Raw genomic sequence first — 23944 nt, 5'->3', positions numbered from 1 at the left:
TCAGACTCAGTCTCTGAACTTACGTTACATGATGGCAGCTGGATATTTGGAACACAATATTTAATAATGTTGACATTTACGTGGGCACGGTTAGATTTCAATGGTTTCAGATGAAAGATCAGATACAATAGTTTGAGATGAAAAGGCTATTTCCTGTCTCTTGCAGTTAGTGTTTCAGGCTATTTGTAAAATATTAAAGAAAATACTTTTTAAAGCAGATCCATATTTTAGAACATTACTTTCAAACCTGCAAGTATGAGATATGTACTATCTCATGTTTTATGATGCAACTGGTCCTAGGAAACAGTTCCGCATAAAAATCTAGTATGGCAATTCTTCAGCATGCAAAATTACAATGGTTATATACCTAGTAGTTCTTTCTGGTACTACTATCAAGAACCATCCTTACAGCCAGACATTTGATTGTGTATCTTAAACTTATTTCTCACCTTAAACAGGGAAGAGAACACATGAAATGTATAAACTGCACAGGAACCATCAGAGTCGCACATGAGCTGGTTGATATGACTACGCCAGGCTTCTTCTGCATCATCACATGCTGCTGGCTGAAATGCAGCAAGGATGGCAGAAAAAAATGGTGAGGGAGGAGGGGAGGCATTTCGATCAACATCTCCAAAACTGAAGGAGAAAAAAAAAACAAACTGTGATGAAAGGATAATACCAGAAGGTGGCAGATAATATAGGCTACAACAGAGAGACACATCACAAGATCAATTACAGCACATTTCTAAAAATATTCATCAACTTTCAAATGACTTTTGAAGGTTGGCAAAGTGTTGGCTACAGTAATAAAAACCTCCAAATACAAATCCCTATCTTCAAGCCATTATCATCTATCTTTCTCCAACTCATATCATCATTTGGAACAAGAAGGCTGAAACTTCACAGGAGGCTAAAGTTCATGAAGAAGAACTCCTTTTTAAGGAAAAATTGGTTTAATAATGTACAGAAGTACTGAAAAGAATCTTGGCATGTACAAATACTATATACACTGACTTGTTCATCCCCCAGTGTAATGGACTGGAGAATATCCATCCCTCCTCCACACTGTCCTTAGGACAGAGCATTCTTTTGGCACTCCATGGTCAGTGAGGCCAGCTGACCTCCATTTTTACAGGGTATTAACATACTTGATCTTGCATTATTACCCTTTAAGATGGAGAAATACTTCCTATAGCTCCCAAGAACAGGAACTGTGATTCTGAAATGTGTGGCACAAAGACCAAGCTTCTTTATATATCCTCATTCCTTTCCATAAACACCCACTAACTGCAGTCTAACTCAGCATCCAAAATCTGAAAGATCTCCATAACACATGGAAAAATCTTGGTGCCTTGTTGAAACATATACTGGAGTCCAGCCACACTTACCAGCAGCCTCAGGAGTATACAGATGGGATTTTGGACAATATTGTGACTTCCTTATGACCCATAAGAAATCAGACGAATGATGTGTTGAACAGCTAACTAAGCAGTATTTCCATTACTTTAAAAATCCTATTTTTTCTTTTGATTAAATATATTACATGTATAATGACGAACTGCATAGGTGTGTGTAAAAAAAATATCTTCTTTATCCTAGAGGGAAAATCTTGTTGTTTTTTTTTTTTTTAATTGTGTGATAATTATGCAGGTAATTAGGGCACTGTCCTCTCACTGCTCTAAACTCATGACAATTTTATAACTTCTGTAGCCAAAATAGCCATTCCATTAACTGGCACATTGTTAACACTCTGTTGTACAGTGTAAAAGAACTTTTACAAATAATAGCATATACAAGTACCTAGCAAGAGCAAACTGTTCCAGCCTGTCAACTTTCTCTTCAGTCTCTGTCATATCCAGACTAAGGCTACCACTGCACTCGAATGCTCCAGGGAGTTCATTTGTAGACCCTGAAAGGTCATCCTCATGGACTGCTGTATCGTGTTCTTCGTGTACAGCTTCAACCTAGGGGAGTGAATGATGATGTCTTAGAAAACAGCAAATTAATAAGTTAATTCCACTAATAAAGCATTTCATGAAAAAACCCTACCTGATAACATGTTAAATAACACAGATATAAAGCCACAGATTAGAAATAGCATGAATCAAGTTACGCTTTTTCAAAAACACTGTATTTGCTTAATTTGCTGTCTTGGATCAATATTATTTTTTAGGCATTTCTTCAACTTAATTTATCTAGCAAAGAAGTTCAGATTTCAGTGCATGTGGCAACATAACAGGGAAGTGTTTTTTTTCAGGAAAAACAATAGGGTTCTTGTTACTGTCAGGCTGCCCTTGTCAGTTATCCCTTGATAGCGTCCAAGAGTGCATTAAGAAGTCCCAAAAATATTGAAAAAATCCTCACTGCCTGGAACACTATATGCATGTTTAGAATTAAAAATTACTTTTAGCATGTCATAATAACTTCTATTCAAGAGGAATTTGAAGCATTCTATAGGCCATTAAAAGGATTATGCTTCTACTATTTCCTTTGTTTTTCACCCATTAGCACCTAAAGCTCTTGATTTCTTTTTAAAACTTTCAAATTTCTCTTGCATTTTTAATCAGAACAAATTTTGTTTCAGTTTTAATCTTTTTGCTTTTTGGTAGGATTGGAGTACACTTACAGAAAAGGCTGAAAAATATATAAAATAGCATAATCTAAATATTCGTATCCCTCAAAGCATTACCATCACTGCTTTATAATCCCTTACAAATACTATCTTAATTATTGTAATTACTACCTTTAATAGAAAATAAGTTATACTAGTTTTGTGTTGTTAACAATAATACCTGGCTTTTCGCCCTGAAACACTTGAGAAGAGGACCATATTCTATGATTCTACTTAATCAGTTTGTTGCTTTCATTTACTAAAACTTTTTAAAAGTTGAGGTGGTATTTTTGGTTTTGCTTACGATGCAACAACTAAACCTTTTTGGACAGTGCTAAAGAAGTAACAAAAATTCTCCTCTGCATTGCTGACATACCATCAGCTCTCTGAAAATAATAACTCAGAGGAAAAGAGAAACAGGAAAGAGCTCAGATTTTGCTTTATCAAATTAAATAAAAAATATTTAGGTGCAAGACTCAAGGGTTTTTTTACTAAAAATTGGACGACTTCTTCCTTAAAATACATACAAAACCTGGCATTTTAACTTATTTTATACTGACTCCAATTAGGCTTGGGTAAAAATGCAGAAGTATGCATACTAGAAGAAAATATCCTTGAGGCAAAAAACAGTAAGAAGGCATTCTCTATACACTTATAAATTCAAACATCTTTGCAACACTGGCAAATCCTTGTCAACTTGGGTTATGTATTTCACCAGTATCAAACCTGCATCAGGACTACCTGAACTTGCCAGTCAATACCACAAGAAATTGCTGTGATTTTACATTCTTCACTGATTTACTTTTTCCAAAGTTTTTCATTTTCTGATGAATACTGGCACATGGGCATTTGAAACTTAAAGAAATTTTCACAGTAAAGATTCTAAAACCTCGGGCACATATGAAGCTCATGAACTACAATTTGCAATTCTTAATATGCATATCAATAGCTACTGCAGCTGGATGCATGAGATTAGCTGCAGTCACCACCTGCAAACAGCTGTTCTGACTGCAGCTTCCTGAACTGAAATTCTGCCAACTTCTGATTATGGTTTTTACATGGTAACTTGTCTAATAACAGTTGTTTTGACAAATGATAATGAGTTTACCTTTTCCGCAATGACTATTTTGACAGGTTCCCCTCCTTTCCTATCCTTACTCACATTTTCCTTCTCCTGTCCTTTCTTACTCCTGGGGAGGCTTCTGACACAAACAATTTGTTTAATATTCAGCACAATTCCAATCTCCTTTTCTAGGACTCCTTCACCAGAAGTTTTCATTACTTCTGTTATATGCAGTGCTAGCAATACTGTATACTTTTTGTGTGTGGCTGTATTTGGAAGGGACCAAGAGCAGGAACTGGAATGAAAGCTGTTGATTACACAAGACATATTTTTTCCCCAGCCCCATTCTGCATTATCACGCGCCCTTTCTGCCGAAGCCACCCAATTCAGACATGACAGAGAAAGTTTTATTGATAAAACAACAGTGTCATAAAGCCACTAATCCACACGCATATCCCACCCCAGATTATATTTCTGGAGAGACATTGGGAGGAGTAGGTTCACCTGATCTCCCACAAACAAGTATTATCAAACAGGAAATTAAAGAAACCATCTCCACATTGATAAATCACTTACCAAGCTTACTCTATGTTCATTTTCTGATACAACTGTCTGAAATAAACTGTGCCGAACATGGCTGTTGTATCCTTGCAAATCCTGCCTCCCCACCACCCCCCCAGGATGGCTTAATTTTGTAGTCATGAATTTAAAATTTCTGAATGTTTGCCAAAAGGCAACTGAATCCAGTGCGCACAACTGCACAATAGGTTCCCACATACAAAAAAATCTCAGAGAATACACGCATACACCCACCACATGAGTTAGCATATCATTCATTTAAATCAGCATGAAGGAACAAAACTCTATTCCCTTAGGGTTGTAACTTGCAGCCAGTCCATGAATGTGTCTTCCAATGAGCTTGTAGTATCTTGCTGCATATGTAGTGCCATATACTTAAGAAACAATACATAAAATATTTTAATGAAGAAAGTATAAGTAAAAAGGAAAGAGTATGAATGTGCACGAGCATATGAATGTATTGTACTATGCCAAACAGGAAGTCAGACTGTACTTGCTTTCATAGATCAAACCCTTTATGAAAGTGTAGGTAAAACAAACTTGTAAAAGTGTTATTTAGAATACAGTCTAGTTGGAAAAGAAGGTAAAAACATATTCACCTTAGATCCTTCTGACACTTGGAGATTATTCATGTCAGGCAAAGACACATCAAAACCGGACGTTCCTATATTAAAATGATGAGGTTCTGCTGACGTTGTGTCACACGATGTAGAAAGTGAGTCAATATGATTTGTATCCTCAGATGGGGAGAGAGTTATAATCTGTTTAAAAGACAAAATAAGCACAGAAGAACTGAGTATATGGCTATCCTATCACACGCTGCAAAATAGATATAGTTTAAAAGGGCAGTGATGGTGGCTCTCTTAGTTCACATGCAGACATATTATAACCCTTTCAATGTTTCTCATAAAAATTGTATGCAAACGTCCCAGAGGTGAACAATGAAAACCTGACACAGTTTAACAAACTGGAGCTTTGTCCTATTTCTTTAAGTATTAGATAACATCAGAAAGATTTACTACTAGCCAATTGTGCAAAACTGTCACATAGTAATCTGTGGGAAAAAAAGGCCAAATAATCAGATCTGATGTTTCCTGTGTTTTGAACTTTGCATTAAAAGTCCTGTTTACATTTGCAAGTAAGGGAAAATCAGGCAGCAGCCAAACACAGCATTGAGTGCCACCCCCCCAGTTTCAGCTGATTACATTGCACCTGGGGGAGAGGAAACTAAAAGCCCAGGCTATTTAAAACCACAACCCTGTATTTTCTTAAATTGGAAGTTTGCAACTTACTAGGTCTGAGTTCTCCAGGATTTGGCTGGTGGTCAGGTCCTCCTCCTCCGATGACTCATCTGAGTCCTCATGGTTCATTTTGTTGAGGCTGGGCGTGCTCCCTGAGAGCTGGCTCTCTTCCAGCAGCTGCATGTCGCACTTGTCCAGGCTATCCAGGGACCGTCTGCGCACTCCCCAGTTGAAGTTGTCCATGCTCTCCCCCTGAAATCAGATATAGGGTCAGCTTCCTTGATCTGAAGCTCATAATATACAAACCACCAGTATCATTACATCAAAGTTAGCTCAAGAAATACTTTAATGTAAAAATGTAATACAAACTTGATATAAACATTTTGTTTGTTCACCTGGAGATAAGAGCAAAAGCATGGAAATGACAAGTTAAATGAAGATTCAGTCTTTTCAGTATTAGATGTTTTTCATGCACTTGCTGATTTAAGAATTTGGTTTTGTAAGTCCACATATACACACACCTCAATACCAGGAGGGCAATGACAGGCAAATGAAAAGTTTAGAAGCAATTTTAGAGGATTTGTCCATGATGTTTAAAGGTATTAGGAGCACAGATCATAGTAATGGTTCAATTGCAAAACCTATGTTAATGATTTTAGGTTCTCTGGATTATATACATAATCATAATGATGAGTAGATTTGAATTAACCCTTCACTTACATACAGAATGGAATAGCTAAAGCAGCACACCTTTTAAAACTTTTATTCTAGGACCATATTGCTTAATTTAGTAACTTGAATTTATTTGAATTATTTGAAACTACACTTCGAGAAAAACCTAATTAGCATTGCCCAAGATTTCATGTTTTAAAAAGGACACAGTCAAGTGGACCAAACATTTTATATTAACTTTCAGTTTTGATCCCATGCACAGTTACATAAAGCCAAGTGCATTAAGCAACTGGCATAACTATTGTGAGGCTGGAGAACTGATACAAAGATCACTTGATTTCTGTCATGTATAAAAATGACAATTAGTTTTCCACTATTTTTCCATTTGTTTATGTATTTTCCAGTGGACTGTATCCCTTTTCCCTAATTGTGCTAACTCTCTTTCTCCCTTCTTCAAGCTTAGGTTCTTTGGCAAATGCAGGAATGTCTCCACAAGTGCTCCTGCCACGGACCTGCAGAGGCCAAAGGAGCCTTACACAGTAAGAAGGGTCTACCCTAAAGTATCCAGTTGCAGTTTTGGGTACTTTATCTCGGTGAAAGCCCTCAACTTACATCAGTGTGGGAAGGAATTTATGGAGAAAAATGTTTCTTTTAAGGTTCAGGGCTGACTGTTTTAAACAAGACTGTAGGATGCAACACTCTGAAACAAGCAAACCAATTGCTGAAAATTCAACTTGACAGTTATTTTTTTAACTATGAATGTGACAAAAATACAGTTCTGCCTACAAAATCATAAGCATTACTATCAAATCATTAATTATGCGTATCTCCTGGGTTTATGCAGATTGACATTATGTGCAATCATAGAGAAAAAGGTCTCAGTTCAGTTAAGTCCCTTAAGAAGATCTGTAATTTTAAACACTTGAGTAATCCCCATTCAGGACTACTCAGACATTTAATGAATGGGGACCAAACTGCATAAAGTGCTATTAACTCAATTGCAATCTTACCTTCTTACCCATCAACAAACTTGCAAATAGATTTTATTTTGCATCACTGCCCTTTAATACAATGGAATGTGGAACATTATTAGATAAAGGAAAAGTTCGGTTTCATGACACTGAGCTCACTGTTCATCAACAAATATGAGGAAAAAAAATAAGGAAAAAGACAATTCAGAAATGCAAGAACTCTAATCCACAGGAACATTCAGAACTAAGGAATACACTATATTCCAAGAGCAAATGAATATGAAATCATTATGAAGCCAGACACATTATTGGAAGAACCCTGTTTTCGTCTCAGGACTGAGATCACAGAGTTGTAGTTTTGTGTGGGAAAAGAACAGAAGACATCTAAGATATAAGTTAGGTCTCTTTAAATAATAAAAATGACTGTTCAGTTCCCAATCACTTAATTTGACAACTTCTTTGCTTGTCCATCTTCCCCCCCAGAGGCTGGAGGACACATGAAGCAATGAGACATCCTCCACAAACACTTCAGTTACTGAACTAACAAGTGACAAAATTACATGATAAGCAAGCAAGCAAGCAAAGGTGACTGTCATCGCTCCCTTATCCTCATGATGCCTCATACAGCTTTTGGTAAACTTTCCAGCCCATGTCTATGGGAATATTTCTTGCTGCAGTTTTATTCTGCTGTGTCTCAAAGAAGGAAGCCAGCTAAAAAACCCCAGAAAATTAAATGGGACACTTCCAGGGCATGTAGTTAGAATGGGGAGTGAATTAAAAGTGAGGGAAAACGGTAAAGAGAGCTGAAATGCAGTATAATGCAAATACCCATAGTTTTTGGGTTAGCGTAAGCTTGCTACAGGGGCACCCAGAATCATACTGAATTTAAACAAGAGGTCACCACTGTCTATGAAGGTGGAGTTATTGTTATTATAGTCTGTTAAACAATCTTTCTTTCAGATTTAACAAGAAGGGAAGATGTACGTGAGTGGTTGTACAATGAGAGCAAAGCTATCTTCTATCTGAAAAGCCATCAGTAACAAACATCAATTCAACAGAAAACTGTCACATATTTTAAATGTGTCTGGCCAGAAATGAGCAGGTACCACATAAAACTTTCCACAATTACCAGCCTCTGGCAAAGGAGCAGACGTGCCCTTTCAAGTCACTTTAAACATTAAGACAACCCAAGGGAGTGATACAGAAAGGGCAGTAAAAAAGGGAGTAATCTTAATGTAAGGGAGAGGAGTAACCCTACGTAAGGGAGAGCAGCACTGCTCCTCCACAGAGCTGGTAAGAATCATGCAAAACTTTGTTCACACAAGTCCTTATTCTTAATGTATTGACAAAGTATACAAAGTTAATGGAGTCACACAAATATTGTCAGAAGTACTGCAGAGCTGCGTAGTAAGGCACTAGCTTCATACGGCTGTGTCTTTTGCAGCACATGCATTTTTAGACAAAAGATTTTTTAGGGGTTATGTTTGCATAATAACTGATGTACAAACTGCCAGAAACAAATATGCAAAATACTGTTTTTTTCTGATTTTGGTTTCATTCATATAACTCATTACAGTTGCCTATTCTGCCTACAGTTCTCTGCATACATTGACTAACTGCAAATTTAGGTCCCAAACTGGCAACCTCTGATGTACCTTTTCAGTTTTCTTCATAAATGAATCCAACAAAGTTGGTAGGAGTATACAGCTGAAATAAATTAAGCTGCATGAATTAATTAATTTATCCAACTAAATCGCTGGTAGGCCATGATGTAAACTTTCTGAAGAGGCCTCAGGTGCCAGCTTTAGCTAGATGCTAAAAGGAGCCAATATACCAAAACTGAAAAGCTGGAAATTGCATATAGTTTGCCCATGGAAACAAATGGCACAATCTTTAATATATTATAAGCAATAATGTTCTTTTATTTCTAAGTATTATTTATGCACAAAGATACTAAAGGGAAAAATGGCTCAATTTGAAAAATGCTGGTACTAGTATTAAGATCTTTCAAAATTTGTGAAGACTGTTGAACACACCAAAACCAAACTTGAAATGAAGCAGAAGTTTTGAAAAAGACCTCAAAAATATTTCTAATACAAGACAAAAAATGAAGCACCTGTCAGAAGTGCAAGCACACGCACGCACACCCACCCATCTATGCACACGCTTAAGAGGGGGAAGGCAACAACAAAACTATGATGTTATTCTATAATACAAATTTGCAAGAAGGCATAACATATGCTGGCACATCTGAGTTCAAGTAGCATTCTTACCTGAAGTTCCTGGGGAGCAGATATAACAGATAGAAAAACAAATAGAAAGAATCTATGTAAAATTACTGTATTAAAGACATCATAGAAAAACATTTGCCTACAATTGTAAGTAATATTATTACAGAAACTTCAACCCTTCAGCCTATCTTTTAAGTTTGAAAATAACCATTACTTGCTTGCACATGTTTATGAAATTTCAAACAAGTGTATCTTATGATCTGGGGATGACACAAGCATCACTGGCCTGTTTGAATCATAAGGTATTTTTTGAAAGACTGTACCCTTGCTAGCTTAAGTTTTATAACACTGTTTTATTCATGTTTATGAATATATCAAATTCTGACCTGATGTAAACGATATTTTAACTTGGTCATTAGAGAAGTAAACTCTTACAGTAGGTTTGAATTCGACTGAAGTATCCACTTATTTAAAGCAATAGCAAATTAAACCTTTGGTTTACTTATTTAGTCCAGTAGTGGACTAAACCTTTTGAATACAAGGTCTCAGATCCATAGCAGTTTAAAGCCTGCATAAAGTAAAAGACTACATTTTCCATTTTACTTCACATAAAACTGGAGAAGCTTAGTATCTGTTCCACAACCAATGTAAGACAATTACTATATCGATTTAGGCCTCTGTCTTGAAGTTAGCCACAGGTATAAACCAAATGGTTGCAGGGTCACAGCCCATGAAGGTAAAATCATTTTGATAGGAACTGTTGTGCACAATTACAAATTATAAATTTAAAGCTCCTTTGTAATATTTGGCTAATGTGTTTTCAACCATTGATGCCAACTGCTTTTTTTAGTAAAGTCATGGGCAGCTGTGAGCCAAAAAATACTGTTTTGATACAGAGAGTCCTAACTTTGGAAAATAAGGGCTCTGTGACATCTCTTTCCATTTCTTCTTTGTTTCTCTCCATTGGAAAAACAATTAAAATTCAGAGGTACATGAGTTCATACCTAAGGGGTCTATTTACCTTAAAATTATTTTACTCTTGTAACTGAACTAGGGAGAAAATTGATTATTTCTTCTTGTACGCATGTTCTTCTCGGGGCTTAGAGTGATGCTTGAGAGAATTCACGTTAGAATCTAGTCCAGATATGACAAGAAAATTGATTAAACTGTTGGTTTGCTGAACATCTGCACCTCAAGTAAGCACTTCAAAATAGCTACCAGTTTCTGAACATTTCAATAGCAACAAAATTGTTTGGTAATGGATATTGATTTTTGGCTTTTTCCTCCCCAGAAGAAAATAATACTTCAAGTTTGGTATAAGCAAGGTTAAAGGGTGTAACCCCCCCAAAATGCAGTTCTCCAACTTTTTCTTTTTATCAGTTTCAGGTCAAGGTGAGCTGACTGTCTTCACCTGTCAAGACTTGATCTGAGCCATCAGGGTTCTATTTAGCTCCTGCACAAAATGATGAAATCACAGACACCTAAGCGGAGTGGAAGGTATATCACTCTATGTGTTAGCTATTTCATCATAAGTTCTAAGAGCAACAACAGCCTGAAGGCTTGAATTCATGTTTTAGAGGCTTACTCATTAACCAACAGGTCGGGAACAATTTAACTTATGGGTTTTTAATCAGCAAACTTATTTTTGTTAAAAATTTAGACCTTTAAAAATTGTATTGAAATAAATCCACTTAAAAGTAAATTCACTGAAAATGTACTAAAACAGAGGCTTTATCTTCCAGTAACAGTTTTGCAGTGTTTCCTAAACTAGATTCAGAAAGGAAGGGTGTGGTACCCTCTTAACTGTTATGCTACTGAAATAAACACTAAGTGAACATTATAAGTAATCTGAACTCAAAACTACTTTTCTAGTTATACAGTTCAAGTTTTATGTTACAAGAAGAGCATAGTGTTTAGTAGAAAGAATATCTGTTTTAATAAAAAAACTGTTTCAGAGAAAATGTACTGTACCTCTCCATCTTCCAGCTCAACATCAAGGAAATCAAAGTCCCTAAAGACTCTGAATTGTTGTTCACTGTTTGAATCATCCATGTTCTCCTGCTCCCTTGTTCCGTCTTCTGAAGACACCAAACTTGTCTGGTGCTCAATCAGATCCAAATCACCACAGGAAGAAAAAATTACCTACAATTCAAAGGATTTCTTTTGTAACAAACTGTTCCCTCTGGTTGTTTCTTCCTAAAAGCTGTAATTGGTTATTCAGAAGACTGTATTTCCAGTACACACCTAATTCCTTCACTGAGTATTTTTAGAACACTATTATTTATGTTGGACAGGTGCCTTCAGATTAAACTTGTACAAAGAAACAACTTCATACTGTAGGAACACGTCCAAGAATATTACGGCTACCTCCTAATGGCTGCAGATTGATGTGGCCTGAATGTTTGTGGACATTAATAGGAACAAAATTCAGAGGATTTTGCAGAGAAAAAAATACTGTCAAGGGGACAAAAACACACACACACAAAAAAATCTCTGGTTAAAAATGATGTTCAAAAATATGTCAAGATTAGGAAAAACAACAAGCTGCATTTGTTTCTTTCCTACTAAAAATCATTATAGCTGCTTTAGTTGTTTTCTTGCACAAATGAAGGGTGTGTTTTACCATAATACAAGTGACATGCAACATATTAGAAAATATTCAGAAATTTTCCTTTCTCTGTAGAAAACATTTCATAACTATTTTAAGTGCTTCCTACATTGGATGATCTATTGCTCATTTCCTGGCACTAGATAATATTAATTTTTAAAGAGCAACATCAGACGTACTGTCTAATGCAAAAGTGACATATGCCACCCCACTTTTATTTCTGCAATTTATTTTTTTACTTTATAAAGACTCTATATGAGTAATACCAGAGGTCATTACTCTCTACCCACTGAGATGGCTAAAGTAAAACCTAGAGCATGACAGATCTCTCACAGCAAAACTGTATGTAGCTCTCTAAGTAAATTGTCTCTAAGTGAAAGGGCTGTTCACTCACTCGTCTGTATGCTGAGAAATGCAGCATGGGCCAGTACAAATGACAATGACAGTAGTATGTCATGAAAGTAGCAAATCAGGTCAGCAGCTCTGGGAAACAAAGTTCTTCACTTTTCAAGTATAGGACACGGTGAAACAAAGAAATGGTCAATATGAGGCTACTTACTGAAGGATTCTTACTCAACCCAACTTCCTGACCACAGAGAGAAAGAACATGCACCAGCTTTTCCTTTGTCCTTTTCTAGAAAACAAGATATTCCTCAAGTGAGCATTTGTTTTTTTTTATCCACCCATTCTCCCCGTGGCTAGAAACATACATTAACAAATTTTAATTAGGAGGAAGCAACCAAAGAATTAGTTATTAAGTGCTCAAAGCACTGCTTTCAGAGCACCTATGGGTACAAGAAAACATAAAAATTGCTGTTAATGATTTTGGTGTTTATTATTTTCAAATTAGCCTATTAATTCTACTGAGCATAATAAGGAAACATTGGATCCTGTACACCATTTCAGAAGGACAGTTCAGAAGCTTAAAATTAACCACATGCATCATTTTTTGCAGAATTGGGCCTGAGTCAGTGCTACATAATTTGCTTTACTAAAAAAAAAACAAAAAAACCAAAAAGAGCAATAAATACTTTTATTCTGCATGGTTTTATTTTAACTGACAGATAATCAAAATTAATGAGGTAATTAAACATCGCTTTTAGGAAGATTGTTCGAAAAAATTCTTTTTACCTGATTTCCCAAGAAAACAACACTTAGAAAATTGTACATGCTGTCTACATGCTCTCCTTGCTAATATCTGAAGTCACTGGTCATTCTTAGCTAAACCTAAGCTAGATTTAGAAGTCTTAAAAAGATGTATTTCCTGCAGGTTGAAAGAAAAAGCCATAGCAGAAGACAGACATAACTTGGTCCATTTCTGAATCCAGGAAATATATTCAACACATAAGAGTCAGACCAGATGCTGTGCAGCCACTGCTCCTGCCAGCCAGGAGCACTGTGCAGGGCACAGAGGGCACAAGCATTTAAGAACCTAAGTGTGTATTAATTCAGCTGCTCTGAGTGCTACTTGTTAATGAACAAAGAGTTTACCTGAGAGTACTGGGGTCTCTTCCAACTCACAGGAACAAGCACATTGGAGTTAGATCCTGATGAGGTTGAAGAAGTGCTTCGGGTGACAGCCATTGCCCTGGGTTTACCATCTCGTCCAGAGGAACTTTGCAGCTCATCATATCGTCTCCCAATAATTGGAGTCTTAAACAGAGATTAGTTATTCACTAGTATTGTGCTCCAGGATGAACTTATAATGGGCCACATTGCTTCAGTTGCAGGAAAAGATTACTCTGAAGATCATGCACAGGGGTAAAACAAGGGCTGCACCACATTTCATGTCACCGGATACGCATGTTATTTTCCACTGTGAATGTCTGAGTAACAATTTACATAGTTCATACATAGCTAGTACTTACTAGCTAGTTCATTACTAGCTGTCAAACTAGTTTCTAACATAAAAACCAGAAAAAACGCAGGAAGCTTATTAAATTTATTTCAAATCCACCTTTCTTGCAGGTGTGTTTTAATGGGTTTTTCCTAATAGTGCTGAACACTCTGGCCCTATTCCAAAGAACATTAAAATGCCTTCTTGGATAGACAGTAGGATACTCAGCATTTTCTAGAACTATACCTACATGAAACAGCAAGAAGAAACTCTTTACACAACTAGTGCAAGATGCCTTTTTATGTCCTTTTAACCTCAAAGTCTCACTATTATCTATATGAAATAGTCTATAATTCTGCAAACAGTCCTCAAAGTTCATAATAATGAGTTGCCCATTAAAGTCAATAGGACCATTCAGTTCTATAAAGTTAAAAGGTGTACAGGGTTTGCAGGACAAAGACTGCTGTAAGAGTTTGGTCAGAAGTCAGGCAATAACCCCTTAATGGACATACTTCTGTGTTTACCTGTTACAGAGAACATTGGCATCCAAGTATAAAATGCTTGAAGGGGGATTTTATACATATACTATAATTATATATTACAGTTGTCATAACTGCATCACAGTTTTCCTTCAGACAATTTTAAATATAATGAATAATTCCTTCACCAAAAAAAAAAAAAAATCGAGTAAAAATCCAGAAATAGCCTTCCAGCAAGGGTCATTAAATGTGTCACTGGGAATTGAAAAGCATTTAAAAGCCTTTTAGTTTGGTAATTTTCCTTTCCTAATTTTCCTAATTCTAAAACATATGGTTTAGGATTAGCAAATAATAGAATTAGGGTGTTAAGTAGCAAAATTACCTCTGAAATATCAAAATGAAACTCTAAAGTCTTCCCTGGTAGCTCCTTGGAGGCACTGTTCCACACTCGATGTATTTCCATTTTTGAAAGGTCACTGTGTTGGTAGGATGGTAAAACTAAACTGGCAGAACGAGAAACTACCAACTTCAGTATATTCAAGGCTTCTCTCCAGTGAATGCTCTAGAAATAGGTATATTTAATCAGCAAACAGAAAGATTCACATACATTCAGGATTATTTACATTTTGAAGTCCTTTTCTTTGCCATATAATAGAAGTGTGGAATTGGAATATTACTATTCTTTCTCTCTCTTGGACAGTGACAAGGTGTGTCCTTGCAGACTAATTTCAACAGCAAAGACCAAGACTTGCCTACTGTGTAACTGTTAGGGAGTTAGCCTGCAATCTGGGAGACCTGAGTGAAAGGCCAACATGGCAAATGATCTAAGATCTCCTATCTGAATGCCTTAAAAAGTATGAATAAATGTAAGGCCCATTGCAGAATCCCCATTTAACAAGAAAGTTGACTTGACACAGGCTATTTAGAGGTGTGAATTCCTAGGAAAAATACTCTCCAAGAATTAGGTGCATAAGTCTCTGAAGGAAGTGTTTATGCCACATCTCCCTCATGACAATAATGAAAGAGTGGTCAGTTAGGCTTTGACTGGTATTAAACTTGCTCCCAATGTCATGTAGCTGCAGTCTAACCCTTCTCACAAAGTGAACGCACAGCTGGGCATCTTACCTGGGGACACGCAGTCTATAACACATCAGGATGTTTATAAACTAGACACCACACCAGACAGTTACAGTCCTCCCTGCTAATCTTAAATTGTATCAACTTATGATGGTAAATATTGCTAAGTTCCCATGCTAATATAAAGAATAAGGTATTTACCTGTACATATTTTTCAATGGTTTTTAGCACTTCCACGTTAAACTGTTTCACAGGAATAGCTGAGAGGTCCATATAACTAAGAAGACTGTAGATCATCTGTAAGAGGGACTGCTGCATACTAGGAAGACCTTTTTCTAGTAGCTGTTAATAAAAACGTGAAAATAACTAAATTTTGAGACATTTTTTTCTCGTGAAAAGCTACAAGTTTCATGAATACCATTTGTACAGTTCATGTCTCTTCACTCACTGATTTTGCAATGCCATTTTACAATAACTTTTCAAGTGATGATGATACAAGTGTGAAATAAAGAGCTTTAAGTTGGGAACCAAATGCTAGCTTGTTTTGATAGTGAAATGTACATTTTATATATGCCTGCCCTAACTTATCCGGAAAACACATTCAGCCATTGAGTAAACTGGCAGGTAAAAATGTACACTGTAATTGGCAAAGCACATCCAATAAAAACAGGGGAGTATCTTTTTTTTTTGCTGAAAGTCAGTCAGAAAAAAGAAAACATGCTGAAGAAACAAAACTACTACTATTCAGACATCAACATATATTTATCCAAATATACCTCACTGCCAGTTCTTACTGGCTGTGATTGACAAGGAAATGTTTTCTGTTTAGGAGGAGAGGGATTCCCTGGGCCCTCTTACTGTACAGGCTAATACAAAGAAGGCCTTGATCTAAATCCTGGAATTCTGGAACACCCGAGTGTAGATCCTGGTATACCACAATGAACCTTGGAAATACAACTCTGCTCATATATATACATGACAGTAACTCAGGAGGTGTCCAGACAGCCATGCTATGTTTGTATATGTGTGTGAAATACCTCCACTGAAAATTTCCTGAAAGGTAGCACATTCTTTCACTGGTGACAGGTACTGTCCTACCCCACAAATTTCAGAGGCAATCAAATATTATTGCTAAAGGTTACTAGAGGCTCAAGTCTAGACCCTATCCTTCTATTCAGGCTGACAAAAAAGTTCCTCTAACACTGGTTACTAGAGATACTAGGGTCTAAGAAACAATTACTCTACGCTGCCTCATGTCTTCCATCAGAGCAAAACTTCAGCTGTTAAACCAAGTGGAGCCTAGTAATTCTTTACATGCTCTCTCTGGTCTGAATGACAAGGCTTCTCTTTTTATTGAATGAGAACGTTTCATGCAAGCCAAAATGAAATGATCAGGTAGGACACACACCTATCTCACTCCACTAAAAATCTTCTGACTTATTTCATCAGTAAAAGTGAGTAATAACTAGTGAGTCATAAAACAAAGTAGGCAAATTCCATTAACAGCACAAAAGATAGAACTCGCCACACTTCATCTATTCCTCTACAAAAAGACAGCAAGAATTTTTAAATTAAAGGCACTACAGTGGTAACCTCTTTCAGTCCATGGACACCTTTACTGAGATATAAAATGTACTTTGCAATTCTTCTTCAAACAAAGTTATAGTCTTTATTGGCATTCCATTAGGATCTTGCAAGGGAAGGTTTGATTCCTTCCTTGCAATTAGTTTCTGTGATCCAGCACATCAGCTGCAATACCATTTCAGTGTAGGAATAAAGGGTTGGAAGAAGTCATCTGAATGAAAGAAACTTTTTTGTTCTCTGAAAGAGGCTACTGCATCAGAGAATTCCTTTTGTGATATGAAAAGGAATTCTTGGGAAATGGGAATTCTGTCTCTACTGCTGGTTAGAAATCTGTTCTAGGAACTTTATCTCTGAGAGTTTCTAATTCCATTCCAGTTTGTATACATTTGTTTTTAACAGAATCCTTTGACTTAAATAGCTCTTGGCCCTTAAACTCTAAACATTTGTGGACTGTGCCAATTTTCACCTGTTCAGATGAGTATATGTGGTGGTTGATAGTCCAAGTGTGTACTTAAATACATCATGACTTTGTAGCAAGAAAGGGTATTTCAGTTTAAAAAAGAACAGCAACTTAAAATGCATTTAGTACAGTAAGAATCCTTTTGATGCCAGAAGTAACAAAAATAGCAGCAGGATGGAGTTGTGGTAACACATCATTTGGATCAGTGAGTTCCAGGACAAAGAGTTTTCACTGTATTTCTAAGAAGAAGCCACAACTGTTCTCAGTATTTCTTTTCCTTTTTTTTTTTTTAATGGCTCTAGTCCATGTAAGCTGCTTTGAAGAATTGTGGATTCCTTTCTTGCTAGTGTGTGGTAACTATCTGGGTCTTATCTGGGTTTATGGATCCACACTCCATTAGAAACATTTGTCCCCTTACTGAAGCAGCAACTAACTTGGGACTAGGTGGAGAGATAAAGAAGGTATATCATAAGCCATGTCTGATAGAGGAGGTCTAAGTGGAACAATGCCTGACCCAGGACATGCTTCCTCTAGCAATACAGATGTGTTAATCTCTAGTGATTCCTTGGTTTTGAACAGGTTATGAATGGTCATGCTTCTATCATGAGCAATCCTCTATCTAACAGGAAGGAGGAGGAAACATCTACCATGAGCACATTACTATGCACTGTTTTTGTCCCTTCTGCTGTGTTAATAGCATTAGCTATTTATGTCCAAGCATGACCCTGGGCTAAATGAATCATGAGCTAAACATGTGACCCATGTCAATTCAGATATGCTACTAGAATGCTTGCGCTCTCATGGTACAAGGTTGATTTTTAAAAATTCATATGCAAAAAATCTAACACAAACTGTAATGTGTTTGCATGCTGATTTTGGTAGTGGAGGGTCAAAGTTCTACTGCACTATTAAGCAGTGATTTTTCCTCATCTAGAGACTGAGATTCACAAGTATTTTTCCAGAAGAAAATATAATTTTTCATGATGGAGTTGAATATGTAAAACTGAGTAAGGAGCACAGCTTGTCACTGTAAGGTTTGGATAAGAACACAGTTGAAATGCAAGGATCATACCCCTAGCTGACAAGCAATTACATGCCATCAAATAAGTTACACACAAATTTTTCTTTGACTGACAATAACTGAAGATTTACTTTCTGCCAAAGCATTTGTTCTCATAGTCTTGTGGTAGAAAGTCCCCTTCTGAAGGTATACCTGTGTGTTTGGAGGGGTCATTGTTGCAACACAAATTTCCTTTGTCATTCTTAAGCACCGCATGTCTCACAATTTCCCTCAGGCCCAAGCACTAGGGATTTAGCCAGGATTGTTAAAGCCCAAGCTCTGTAACCAATGGCTACAGCGTTCAACTGCAGATTGCCCAGTGGAGCTGTTAACCCATTTGGGTTTAACTATTGACAGTGTATCCCACAGCTGATTTATAGGAGGCAGGAGCACATTATTCATCCTAGTCTGGGGAGTAACTAAGAAGAAAAGGGGAGACATTCTGAATACTGGAAAAATCTTTTTCATGGCCACAGCTGGACGAACAAGGTGGTTTCTTGTCTCTTGCTCCTCCTCCAGACTGGCAGCTACTCTATGCCCATACAAATATTCCCCAGACATGACTCAACAGAGCTGCACTCAATGTAAATACAGAGAAAGGAAGTAGTGCTTACTACTCTGTCATCCTTCTATGAGGGTGCTATGTGAAGAATGTGCCTTAATTACAGTAAAACACTGCCTGACTTGATGTTAATATAGTAGCATGGTACTGATCTATACATGGGGGAAGTGCAAAGAAAGAGTCTCCAGATGCATGTCTAAACCCATTTTGAAGGGAGCAAGATTACATGCAATGGTCTTTCTGGAGGTGCTGAAACACTAGTAACTCTAGGTAGACCACTGAAGGGAAACACTTTCCTAATACTGGAATAGCAAAGGAGGAAGAGTTTAAACCTTGTTCTTTACAGCATTCATTTATTAGGAGTACAAGTTTCTGCAGTGAAGGAGTCACTTGACACTGGAGGATTCAGGGTCATGTTTGACGAGCTAACAGTTCTTCAGTCTCTGAGTTTGAAAACAGACTGAAAAAACTCAAGGTCCTGTTTCAGCCTCCTACAGGAGTCATGGCTTTCACCATCAGTTAAGATCTGATATGACTGTTTACTTAGAGTCTCCATGTGCAAACAAGGTAAGGAATTGCAGCTTGAGGAAGCAGGGCCAATTTTGCTCTAAGTCTTAACTGACTGTGGGAGCACAAACTGGCTTCTCAGGCTCTTGAATATATGTGGATAGCCAGTATCAGAGATGCCTGCAGAGTTTTTGTAGACCCTTGGCAGAGGGGAGAACGAATCTGCTCCAAACTCCAATGCTGCTCTAAAGAAGCATTCTAAAGAAATGAATTTACTAGTGACGTGGGTGTTGGTCTCTTTTCCAAAGTAGCAAGTGATAGGGTGGGAGGAAATGGCCGTAAGTTGCAGTAGGGGATGTTTAAGTTGGATATCAGGAAAAATTTCTTCACCAAAAGGGTTGTCAAGCATTGGAACAGGCTGCCCAGGTAAGTGATGGAGTCACTGTCCCTGGAGGTATCTAAAAGACATGGAGATGTGGTGCATAGGGACATGGTTTTGTGGTGGACATGGCAGTGCTAGGTGGACTTGATGATCTTAAAGGTCTATTCCAACCTTAATGATTCTGTGATTCCATGAGTCTATGAACACAGAACTGTCTTCTCCCTGGATGAGAGGGGAGACTGAAGGCATCTCACTACAGCAGGGAAGTGAAAGAATAAACCCAGTAACTACCAAGAAAATGGTGTCCTGATACTGACCTGACACAGGAAGCAGAAGTGGCATTAAGCTAAAGAGCAGAACTGAGCCTTGGATCCTCAGTAACAACACTGCATCAGCTGTATACTCCACACATGAGAAATGTTAGGATTAAGTGATGAGCACAGGTGAAAACCTGGGCAGCAAGATGATCCCATTCAGCTTTAGAAGAATGCATACAAATTTTTACCAAGAATCAGATCCTTAAGTAGCAGATGATATCTTATTTATGCTGCTAAATCCCTTTTGGAATTAGTCTATCCCTTATTTTGCTCAGTGGGATCTAAATAAAAGTTGTCCAGTTTCTCTCTGCTTCACAGTGAAAAATCTGACCAGCTGGTGAGTGAAGCTGCTTTAAGATGTATCACCCTGGAAGACCTTTGCTGCCTTTTGTTTTAGTGTTCAATAATTTCTTACATAATTCCCTTTCTTTCTGTTAATTTCTGCTTTTTAGTCTTAATTATAATATAAATAACAGTTAAAGAGAGCCCCAGTTATCTGCAGGCAGATTTCAGATCTGTGGGTTGTTGTGCAACAGAAGAGTTAACCAGTAGAGTTTTTGAAAACTTACCTCAGCCAAATATGTAACCATACTCAAAGTAATATCAGCAAATGCTTCATGAAGATAACGGCAAACCACATTTACCCAGGTAGCACAGTCCCTTGTATAGCTGTGTGTTTTATAAAGGGTCATGACATGTGCAAGATTTGATAGCTTGGGGTTCTTCTCTTCCAAACAAACCTAATTGAATATAAATGTCAAAACACATTAAGAACCAGGCAACTGCATTTATGGGTTTGAGGATGTACAAAACAGTAAGTAACTTTGATACCTGAGCAATCCTTTCAGCTATATCTTTACAAAACTGGTTTGGGTTGTCAAAATGCTGAATTAAATGGGGCAGAAGACACAAAACATTCAGTGGAAATCCTAGAAGAAAAATACAGAACAAAATGTGTATTTGGACAGCAAGAGTCACAGTGATCTTTAAGTTGTTGTTTTGTGGGAAGTCACTGTTTCAATACTACATTAGCCATAAATCCACAAATACCGTCCAGTTGATCATGCCACTGGCCATGCCACATTTGTCTTAAAGGGGCCTTAGTTTGAAAATCCAGTACATCATTTAGGCAACAGTACTGTTAGGAAGCATGAACCTATTTGTACAAATATTACCACAAAAAGAGGTATTTACAATATAAAATATCTCACAAAAGTATATAATTTATTCCTGTTAGTATGTTTATCTTTTCCACTTAACTGTCTTACTGACAGTCTTAACTGGTGGCATTTCTTTTACTGATGCTAAAACACAAAAAGTAATTCAGCGAATATTGATAAACGAACTGCTTTGGTCAGGCTACCAGGCACAGCTTTTGTTGTTTTATACTGTTCAAGTTAATAATAATAATGAATCAAAATTCTGCTGTAACTGGTAGAATGAGACTACTCAAATTGGTGGTTTTGAAGCTAGGAGGTGGCTCCTGAACCAAGTGCCAGCTGCTGTCATTAGTATAAGGGCTTTGCCTGGATCTGGGATTCAGCTTTTCTGTAACAGCTCATAGCTTAAAGCTGATGAAATACAGGCAGCAACTGTAACTGGGGGCCATAACTAAAGCTGCTCTAGTTCAAGTAAGAGCTTAGAGCTCAGAAGCCAAGAGACAGATTCAGACACAATTTGGTTTCTGAAAAGAAAGAATCTAATCTATGAAAATGACTTTCTAAACATTCATTCCCTCTCGTTCTATGCTATTAAACAAGTTGTCTAAGTTAGGAGCATAATTTCCCTAGGCTTCCTCTATACTCAGGGAAAAGAAAAGATACCTGCAGATGGTACCATCACAGCCCATGTGTGAATTATCCAATCAAAGTCTGGAATACAGGCACCACACAGTTAGAGATGGGCAGACCATTCATGGCATTCATTCCCTTAGTCTGAATCTAAACTTGTTATGACTTAATTGTGAAGCCTACACAGTTGTCTTAATATCTGTGTTTCTGACTGAAACAGAAGAGTAAAAATCTGGAACAATACAGAAAATCTCTTCAAGAAAAATAATTAAGAAGTAGTCAAAAACTGGGTTAATAAGGTCTACATAATTGGGATTTTCAAAATGTTACCTTATCTCCCTATAGCCCAGGCCTCTCTCCTCACTCACTAACGTGCTATTATAGTTAATCTAAAAAGTGCACAAGAGTTTTTAATATTTATATTTCTAGGGAAAATCCCATGAAACACTAATTTAAGTCATTTGAAATATTCTGAAAATAATTAAATGGATAAACTGGCCATAAACTAGAACATATGACAGCATCTCCTTACATGTTTACTTTGTCAGCACTCAAACTGTCCACTGCTAAGCCCTAGAAATGAAATCTTAAATAATACATTACTGCATTCCTCCAAAACCTTGTTGTGCAATAGACTGGCTTTTCAGAAACACCCTATATTGTTATGAAATCTCCAAGAAGCCCACTCAGCTCAAAGCAAAAGTACAGCATGTTATACTAGAAGACAACAAAAAAGCATCATTTCTGGTTTTGTTCAGATAGCCTAATGAGGTCTGTCATCAAATGTCAAAGCAATGGAAACTGAAACAGAGGAAAGTATACTGGTTTTACCTATAGCTTGAGAGGAATCCACCATGGATATTCGAGACACTGGTGTCAGCAAACTAAAGAGCTGCAGTGTGAGATCAGTGGTAGTAAGGGAGGTGAATCCTTTCAGGAGTAGCTGCTGAAGCCCTGAGAAGTCTGCCCACTTCAGCTGTCCTTGTAGCTTCTCCAATTTCTCCCGGTTTTCAGCTTTATCTAATGGCAAGTGAGCCAGAAGTTTATTCAGTAACCGCAATGCCATTAGATATTCAAACTCAAAATCTGATTCCATTAAGGCCACAGCAACCCAGAAGATGGTGGCCAGGAGGTTGGTTGGATTGTTAATATGGGATGGGTCAGTGAGACTGTCCTTTAGAGAAGATGAACTTCTTGTTTTAGAGGACAGGCCTTGTTGGGTGCATGCTTGAATTCTGTCTAGTGTGGCACTGCGTGGGGGGTCCGAGGACTTGTCCACATCTCCAAACTTTTTGGGTACAGAGAAGCTCCTCTGGTGTCTGCTTCGCTCAGCAGTGGCTGTGTTACCACTAGCAGGATTTACATTCAGCTGTCCCGTGCTCTTCCGGTTTGCAGTAAGTTTGGTGCTTGATGTTAAATCTGGTGAAGATGAACTGAAACCAAAATATATAACATACATTGCAATGTGTGAATGCACAGCTTGAAACCTGTACATATTCATAGAATCACAGAATAGTTAAGGTTCAAAAGGACCTTAAGATCATCAAGTTCCAACCCCCTGCCATGGGCAGGGACACCTCACACTAAACCATGTCACCGAAGGCTCTGTCCAACCTCGTCTTGAACACCGCCAGGGATGGAGCATTCACAACTTCCCTTTGGCAACCCATTCCAGTGCCTCACTACCCTCACAGTAAAGAACTTCCTCCTTATATCCAATCTAAACTTCCCCTGTTTAAGTTTTAACCCATTACCACTTGTCCTGTCACTACAGTCCCTAATTAAGAGTCCCTCCCCAGCATCCTTATAGGCCCCCTTCAGATACTGGAAGGCTGCTATGAGGTCTCCACGCAGCCTTCTCTTCTCTAGGCTGAACAGCCCCAGCTTTCTCAGCCTGTCTTCATACAGGA

The 23944-nt window shown here is 37.5% G+C and overlaps 1 protein-coding gene across 9 annotated transcripts in view; it reads right to left on the bottom strand.

Moving 5' to 3' along the window:
- FRY (FRY microtubule binding protein) overlaps positions 1 to 23944 on the bottom strand; it is a 230182-nt gene that overhangs the window by 19792 nt on the left and 186446 nt on the right. For all 9 annotated transcript variants that reach the window (XM_057410413.1, XM_057410416.1, XM_057410415.1 and 6 more), the window contains 12 exons: positions 22866 to 23467; positions 21076 to 21173; positions 20814 to 20984; positions 15574 to 15714; positions 14678 to 14857; positions 13471 to 13632; positions 12539 to 12613; positions 11343 to 11513; positions 5549 to 5749; positions 4856 to 5017; positions 1804 to 1967; positions 450 to 639 (listed from right to left, as the gene is read on the bottom strand). In XM_057410413.1, the coding sequence (XP_057266396.1) occupies positions 450 to 639; positions 1804 to 1967; positions 4856 to 5017; positions 5549 to 5749; positions 11343 to 11513; positions 12539 to 12613; positions 13471 to 13632; positions 14678 to 14857; positions 15574 to 15714; positions 20814 to 20984; positions 21076 to 21173; positions 22866 to 23467 (2317 nt within the window). The remainder of the gene's footprint in view (positions 1 to 449; positions 640 to 1803; positions 1968 to 4855; positions 5018 to 5548; positions 5750 to 11342; positions 11514 to 12538; positions 12614 to 13470; positions 13633 to 14677; positions 14858 to 15573; positions 15715 to 20813; positions 20985 to 21075; positions 21174 to 22865; positions 23468 to 23944) is intronic.

This window comes from Pezoporus wallicus, unplaced genomic scaffold (assembly GCF_028554395.1).
Source record: "Pezoporus wallicus isolate ANWC-B61680 ecotype Strahan unplaced genomic scaffold, APGP_CSIRO_Pwel_v1 contig_1876, whole genome shotgun sequence".
NCBI lineage: Eukaryota > Metazoa > Chordata > Aves > Psittaciformes > Psittacidae > Pezoporus > Pezoporus wallicus.
This window is presented reverse-complemented; position numbering and strand designations above follow the sequence as displayed.